Raw genomic sequence first — 8,342 nt, forward strand, 5'->3', positions numbered from 1 at the left:
GTTTGATTCCTGGTGAGGACACATGGGTGGGCTGTGTTGTTCATCCACAGTGGGGCCATGCAGGAGGCAGCCAATCCTTGATTCTCTCTCCTGGAAGATTCTCTCTATCCCTCTCCCTTCCTAACTCTCTAAAAATCATGAAAGTTATATTTAAAAAAGATTTGTATCTATATCTATCTCTACATATATCTATATCTATCTACATCTATATCTACATCTATATCTATATCTACATCTATATCTACATCTATATCTATATCTATATCTATATCTATATCTATATCTGTATCCGTATCCGTATCTGTATCTGTATCTGTATCTATATCTATATCTATATCTATATCTACATCCATGGGAGAAGACCCTCATTGATTTTATCAGTAAGGAGTCACTGATTGTTCCCACATCCTACTTCCTGTCCACCTCCTGCAGCACAGCCCCTGGTGTGGAAGGAGAGGTCCCTGGGCACAGTGACCAGGACCCCACGAAGGGCCTGGTTCTCTGGGGCACAGTCAGCACCTCCTTCCAGGAGAAGCCCCAGAGACCAGGACCTCCCTCACCTCTTGCCCTTTGTATGTGCAGACACCTCCCATATGCAAGTGCACACACGGCCACCAGACACACGCACACAGTTGGCTTCCACTAAAATTCAGGGCCTCCTCACCCTGGAGAATACTTTCTGGGGGACCAGGACCTCACCTGCAAGACATGACTCCCATGTGGCTCTTCCTCTTCCTGCTGTCAGCTCCCAGATGTGAGTGACTCAGGGCTTAGACGTGAGGAGATGGGGATCCTGCATCTGAGCCCAGGACTCACTGTGTTCTCTCTGTCCCAGGTGTCCTGTCCCAGGTGCAGCTGCAGGAGTCGGGCCCAGGACTGGTGAAGCCCTCACAGACCCTCTCCCTCACCTGCTCTGTCTCTGGATTCTCCATCACAACCAGTGGTTACTGCTGGGACTGGATCCGCCAGCCTCCAGGGAAGGGCTTGGAGTGGATTGCAGAAATATGTTATGAGGGGAGCACTTACTACAGCCCCTCCCTCAAGAGCCGAACCTCCATCTCCAGAGACACGTCCAAGAATAAGTTCTTCCTGCAGCTGGGCTCCACGACCACCGAGGACACGGCCGTGTATTACTGTGCAAGACAGTGAGGGGAAGTCAGTGTGAGCCCCGACACAAACCTCCCTTCAGGAGACAGCAGGGCTGAGCTGCAGGTAGCATCCATGACCATCAGGGGGCGCGCAGGACTAGCACAGGGCCCTAACCAAGAGCAGGTGTTGAATTGAGCAAAGATAACATTTCTTGCTCTGTCTTAAATTAGTTTTACCCCAAGACTCAGCCACAGAGCTCACAGAAAGCCCTTTCCTAGTTTTAGGCATTGTATTTGTGAACAAAAAAGGGGGCTCTGTCCTAAATCTGACAAAACTCAGTGACTGACAGAACTCTCACAGGAGGCTCTGAGCACACATCCTCCCTGGGCAGTCCTGGGGGTGGGCACGCCGAGGCCTATGACTTCTTTACTAAAAGGTTCATCTTTGCCTTAAGCACTTCGTCCATTGTTCCTGTGCATCTGGGTTAACACACCTTTGACATCAGCATGACCACCCTCAGGAGAGCACGTCTTGGACATCTGTGCGTCCACTTTGGAGGCTTACCTAGTAGGCCCTTTGCCCATTTTTCAATTGTGTTGTTTTCTTCCTTTTGTTAAGTTGTATGAGTTCCTATACATTTTGGAGATTAACCCCTTATCAGATGGACCCCTGCTGTTGCAAATGGTAAGCGTTCTTTCTTTTTCATGGCTGCATAGCATTCCATGGTGTAGATGTACCACGAGTTTTTTATCCAATCATCTGCTGACCGGCACTTAAGCTGATTCCAAAGCTTAGTTGTTGTAAATTCCATTGCTAAGAGCATAGGGGTGCATACATTTTTTCTGATGAGTGTTTTGGGTTTCTTAGGATATATTCCTAGAAATAGGGTCACTGGGTCAAATAGGAGTTCGATTTTTAATTTTTAGATGGAAACACCATATTGTTTACCATAATGGCTACACCAATCTTCATTGCTAATGGGGCTAATAAACTGATGAACAAAAATAGACCCAGAGACATAGATGCATAATCAGGCCATGAAACCTCAGAGGGAAGGAAGGGGAGGCTGGTGGAAAGAGATCAACCAATGAACTTTTCTGCATATATGCCTGACCCATGGACACAAACAAGGGGTGCTGAGGGAATAAGGAGGGAATGGGAGCAAGTGGGAAGAGGATAATGGGTAAAAAGGGGGACCTATGTAATACTTTCAACAATATATATTAGGTGAGAGAGAGAGAGAAAGAGAGAGAGAGAGAGAGAGAGAGAGAGAGAGAGAGAGAGAGAGAGAAAGAGAGAGAGAGAGAGAGAGAGAACCTCCTGTTAACTATCCTGGCATCCAGTTGCCGCCTTGCTCTCTCCCAGCTCCATGCCATTTCTCACCTTCCCTCCTTAACTTCAAATGAACAAACACAGCTGCAAATGGTTATTCTCTGGAGCATTTGAGGTCTTGCTCCCCCACACTTGTTATCATTTTGGCTCCAATAAAATCTCATAAAATATTCTCTACATGTTAGGACATTTCTCGTACCAAAATATTGTCTTTTCTTCATTTACAACATACGTTCATACATGTGTTTTCTCCGTGTGGAGTGGGAAGTTCACAAAATTATTAAAAACATGCCACCTGGGCAGGATGAGCTTGTTCTAAAGAGTCTACACCAGCCGTGGGCAAACTACGGCCCGCGGGCCGGTTCCAGCCCATTTGAAATGAATAAAACTAAAAAAAAAAAAAAAAAAAAAAAAAAGACCGTACCATTTTATGTAATGATGTTTACTTTGAATTTATATTAGTTCACACAAACACTCCATCCATGCTTTTGTTCCGGCCCTCCGATCCAGTTTAAGAACCCATTGTGGCCCTCGAGTCAAAAAGTTTGCCCACCCCTGGTACACCCTTGGTGTGGGCAATGGAGGGCCAACCACTGAGACCCACCAGCCAGGGTGCATGTGTAAATGATGGCAATTCTCCCACTATGAGGGGCTGGGAAACAGGTTTTTTGCTCAGGAACAGCAGGGAAGTTGAATGAAATCTGTGGTTTCCGGAGGCAGGTGTGTGCTTGTGAGAGTGATGGCAGTTCAGAGATGGAGTTGTGGCCACAGCGTCCAGCCCAGCCTCTCCTGCCTCCTCACCTGTAGAGGTTCGAGTTATCATAGGGGCAGGAATAGAGTGTGGGGAACCGGCTAGAATTGTACGACATAGTCATCCTGCTCTGTTCACCGTGATTGTTTATTCTGATTGGAGAAGGCACCTTCTAGCCTGGCTGGCAGCCGCACTGGGACCTGGGAGCTCACCTGGAAGTGCAACCCCTCCTCCCCATTTGGAGCTGCCGATCATCCTGGAGATGAACAACTTTCCTGCAGGAACCAGCCAGCCAGCCCTTGAAGGTCCCAGCCCTCTGCTCCCTGTCACCTGCCCCTTTGGCAGATCCTTTGGCTACTTCCCACGTAATCTTCTATCATTTCACTCAGTATAAGCAGCTGGTTTATGGGGGCTGCAGAGCAAGTTTTACTGGGTGACCTGCTGTTCCCCCATATTGCTGCAGTATTGGAATGAATGCCTGTATATGATTATACCCTGTCTCTGCCTATTTGGCTCAAGGAGTGAAAGGCAGCAGGGACCATGCATTGTCGGATTACATATTTGTGTGAGTAAGATGTGATAGAGGAAAACAACAATTAGATCCTTTCAATCTCAAAGGAAAACCATCATTCAATGCAGATTCTATTCCCAAAACCCAGAGAGGTGACATGGCCCATAGTGGGGGAAGGAGATCAAGAGGAAGCCCCATCCACATGCCTCTGGGGGAGCACCCCTCAGTCCTCATCAAAACCCCAGGAAGGAGGATTCTCAATCCTGGAAGCTTCCCCCCAACGAATGGGGTCAAGGTGACGGGTCTCAGGAAAGGAGGGGGGTCAGGACGAGACCCCCTGTGGCCAGCATCCTTGAGTCCTTTCCCATCTGGGGTCGCCCCTAGGATGACAAGGTCAGGCAGGCAGCCCAGGGTCCCAGCTGCACCTTATATGCAGACTCCATGCAAATGGGGCTCTCCGCCTGCTCATAAAAGGGGGCCCTTGCCCAGCATGTTGGGGAGACACCCAGAACCCAAGCACCTGAGACAGGACCCCAGCGGCTCCACCATGGACTTGGTGCCAAGCTGCGTTTTCCTCCTGATCATTTCTCAAGGTCGTTCTCAGGAGTGGGGGGCGCTGAGACCTGTGCCTGTGCCTGTTGGTGCTTCCATGTGATTCTCAGTGCACCTTGTGTCTCTGTGTTTGCAGGTGTCCAGTGTGAGGTGCAGCTGGTGGAGTCTGGGGGAGGCCTGGTGCAGCCTGGGGGGTCTCTGAGACTCTCCTGTGCAGCCTCTGGATTCACCTTCAGTGACTATGGGATGAGCTGGGTCCGCCAGGCTCCAGGGAAGGGGCTGGAGTGGGTCGCACGCATTAGTTATAGTGGTAGCACATACTACGCCAACTCCGTGAAGGGCCGCTTCACCATCTCCAGAGACAACGCCAAGAACACGCTGTATCTGCAAATGAGCAGCCTGAGAGCCGAGGACACGGCCGTGTATTACTGTGCAAGAGACACAGTGAGTGGAAGTCAGTGTGAGCCCAGACACAAACCTCCCTGAGGGAGACAGCAGGGCTGGGCTGCAGGGAGCGTGCAGGACACCAGGGGGCGCTCAGGACCAGCAAACCGAGGGTCCCAGCTCAGAGGCTGTCCCTGGAGGGTTGTGCAGGCTTCCTATTGGGGTCAATGCTTTCTTCCCTCCCAGTGTCCCGGGGGCAGTTCCTGCTTCCTTCTTTGTGTCTTTAATTAGAATCTCTGCAGGAAAAAAGCAGGAAGTGGCTGTGTGTCAGATCTGGTTGGTTTCTCATCTGTGACCTTCCTGTCACCATGTCTCTGATGGTCCCTCTCTGGGTTTGTAAGGAAAACATTGTAGGGATTCCTGTCCCCTCACTGAGAACGACATCCCCCACCCTCCAGGCAGTGCTGAGTGGGGAACAGAATCCAGGCCCCAAACCTCACTTGAAGGTGATCAGCCCTCGCTCTGCCCCAGGAGGCGAAATTTTGGGGCAGTTAGCTACTTGTCTCTCACTGACATGGCTGTACATAGAGGTTTAGTGTCGGACCCTGCAGGAGCTTCCTCTCTTTGAGCTTGGGAGGTAGACCCAGCTCTCAGGGTGTCCTGGGAAAGAAGCAGGAAGGAGGCCCAGTGACAAGCCCTGTCACAACCCTGCTGCTCCCCGTTCCCCGTTGGTCTCAGAACCTGTTCCCGGGGGACTTGTCCCAACACTTGTCTTGCTTCCCTGGAGAACCTGCTGAAGGGAGACATGGTCCCACCCACCTCTACTGTGCCTCCAGCTCTGCAGACATCACCTCATCCTCACCTTCTGCTTCCAACACTCCGTCCTCTGCCGCCCACACTCTCACACCATGGGGCCTGCACAGGACATCCCCTGTGGCTGTGTCTGACCACACCTTTGGGCCCTTGTAGGTTTTGCCTAAAATGCACCCACACGTCATCCTCTCATTCCCATCTCCTATGCGAGGCCCTCCCTGAGATGCCAAGGTCAGGGTCACTTATGTGGCCTGTGGTGACATCCACTACCCTGCTAAGTCCACGTGAATTCCAACGTGTAATGTCAGGCTATGCGGGCCCCACCTGTGTCAGGTGGAGACACAACTGAGCACTGACCTCACAGAACCTCCAACAGCTCACACCTGTGCTGAGGGAACCTCCAGGGGGCCATTAGCTGCAGAGCATCGTAGTGCATAAGTATGTGGCCACTGGGTTCAGAGGGCAGTCAGGCAAGGGCTGGGGCCTGGTCACCTATGATGTTGCCAACGTCTCACTTGCCAGAGCCCAGGTACACAGGGGGTTCAATGAATTCTAAAAATGCAGGAGGAGCCCAACCAGCATTGTTCACTAGTTGAGTATCGACCTATGAACAGGGGGTCACCTAGTCAGGGCACATGTCCGTGATGCGGGAAACATCCCCAGTAAGGGCATGCAGGAGGCATCCAACCAATAATTCTCTCTCATCACTGATGTTTCTATCTCTCTCTCCCTTCCTCTCTAAACTCAATTTTTAAAAATTTTAATAAATAAATAAATACATTCACAGTAGAGTCATATATGGGAGGCGACTGAGCAATATTTCTCTCTCACATCAATGTTTCTCTCCTTCTCTCTCTCTCCTTTACTTTCCCTCTAAGAATGAATGAATATATCCTTGGTTGAGGATAAGGAAAACAGTATCTATATATATACTATTATGTACATCTACAAATACATCTACATCTTTATCTCTATATCTATCTCTACATCTGCATCTATATCTATGAATCAATAAACATATTCTTCAGTGACAATAATGAAAAAGGAACTATGTCAATCTCCATATCTATGTCTAAATCATCTATAATAATAAAAGCATAATATGCTAATCAGACTGGACGGCCTTCCGGACGAACCCCCAGAGACAGCAGAGGCCAAGCCCCTTGCACGAATTTCGTGCATTTGTCCTCTAGTATATCTATATCTGTCTCTATGGAAACAGAGCCTCATTGATTTTTATCCCCAAAGGAGTCACTGATTGTTCCCACATCCTACTTCCTAACAATCTCCTGCACCATAGCCCCTGGTATGGAAGGAGAGGTCCCTGGGCATGGTGACCAGAATCCCAAGAAGGGCCTGGTTCTCAGAGGACACAGTAAGAACCTTCTTTCAGGAGAAGCCCCAGAGACCAGGACCTCCATCACCTCTTGCCATTTGTATGTGCAGACACCTCCCATATGCAAATGCCCACGTGGGGGCCAGTCACACAGAGTTGGCGTCCACTTAAATGCAGGGCCCTCTCACCATGGAAAATACTATCTGGGGGACCAGGACCTAACTTGCAAGACATGACTCCCATGTGGCTCTTCGTCTTCCTGCTGTCAGCTCCCAGTTGTGAGTGACACAGGGCTTAGACGTGAGGAGATAGAGACCCTGCATCTGAGCCCAGGACTCACTGTGTTCTCTCTGTCCCAGGTGTCCTGTCCCAGGTGCAGCTGCAGGAGTCAGACCCAGGAGTAGTGAAACCCTCGCAGACCCTCTCCCTCACCTGCACTGTCTCTGGTTACTCCATCACCAGTGGTTACTACTGGTATTGGATCCGCCAGAGCCCAGGGAAGAGGTTGGAGTCAATGGGGTGCATACGCTATGATGGATACACTGACTACAGCCCCTCCCTCAAGAGCCGAACCTCCATCTCCAGAGACACGTCCAAGAACCAGTTCTCCCTGCACCTGAGGTCTGTGATCACCGAGGACAAGGTCGTGTATTACTGTGCAAGAGACACAGTGAGGGAAAGTCAGTGTGAGCCCAGAGAATAACCTCTCTGCAGAAAGATCTCTGATCACCAGGGGGCGGTCAGGGTCCCTGAACACATGGACCATCCCAGCAGCAGGTGCAGTTGGAGGTCTGGGCTGGTTCCTGTGTGGTTTCCTCTTCATGTCACAGTTTCCCTCAGGGAACCTCTGGATCCTGATTCTTCGCTGATGTCTGAGTCTCTGAGTGAGAAAGTCTGTTGTAAAGAGAGACAACTTCCTCCTGTGAACAAAAGGCAGAGAGTCTCTTTCATACACACTTGTGCCATAATGAGTTTTATCATCAAATCACTGACCCACGTCACCTGAATCTAACAAGAGACTCTAATGACCCAACAGTGCAGCTCCTCTGAATGCTGGACCGTGGGCCCCACATGTGTGTGAACCCAAAGCTGCAGAAGAAGGACCCACAGGGTGACAGTCCTGGTCTTGTCCTCATGCTCACAGCACCCAGAGGAGTGGACACCATGCAGAAGCAGAGACACAGCAGATGGTACAGATGTTCATGACACACACACACCAAGGGGACGTGGGATGGTTATTATGCTCCTGATTGAAACCCCTGAGAAGCACAGGAAAGATCACTCAGCAAGTCAGACCTGCTTGGATGGAGACTGGAAAGGAGAGGGTGCAGGGCTTTTATTTTGGTGAGGTGGTGGGGGAGGGGGAGGAATTCTGCCTCCAGGGACTTGTGTGGTTTCAATCTCCCAATAACTTCTACAGAGAAAACTATGGCCTCCTCCCTGGAGCCTGTGCACTGCTTTCCCTGTTGCCCTTGCAGTCCCAGGCCCAGGTGAGCTGCCCTGAGAACCACCTCCTCCCCAAGGCCCTGCCACTAGCTGGGCAGCCGCCACCATCTCACCCCTGCTGTCCCCTC

The 8,342-nt window shown here is 50.4% G+C and overlaps 2 gene segments (V, D, J or C); both read left to right on the forward strand.

Annotated features, from left to right (window-relative positions):
* Positions 1 to 708: 708 nt before the first annotated feature.
* Positions 709 to 1,149, forward strand: LOC138999383 (immunoglobulin heavy variable 4-38-2-like). The segment is given in 2 exon segments: positions 709 to 754; positions 836 to 1,149. Coding segments are annotated over 2 exon segments (360 nt in total).
* Positions 1,150 to 7,000: 5,851 nt separating this feature from the next.
* Positions 7,001 to 7,471, forward strand: LOC138999399 (immunoglobulin heavy variable 4-38-2-like). The segment is given in 2 exon segments: positions 7,001 to 7,046; positions 7,128 to 7,471. Coding segments are annotated over 2 exon segments (390 nt in total).
* Positions 7,472 to 8,342: the final 871 nt, after the last annotated feature.

The sequence above is a fragment of the Myotis yumanensis genome, unplaced genomic scaffold (assembly GCF_028538775.1).
Source record: "Myotis yumanensis isolate MYYU_CA2020_CCGP unplaced genomic scaffold, mMyoYum1.0.hap1 SCAF_1, whole genome shotgun sequence".
NCBI classification, from domain to species: domain Eukaryota; kingdom Metazoa; phylum Chordata; class Mammalia; order Chiroptera; family Vespertilionidae; genus Myotis; species Myotis yumanensis.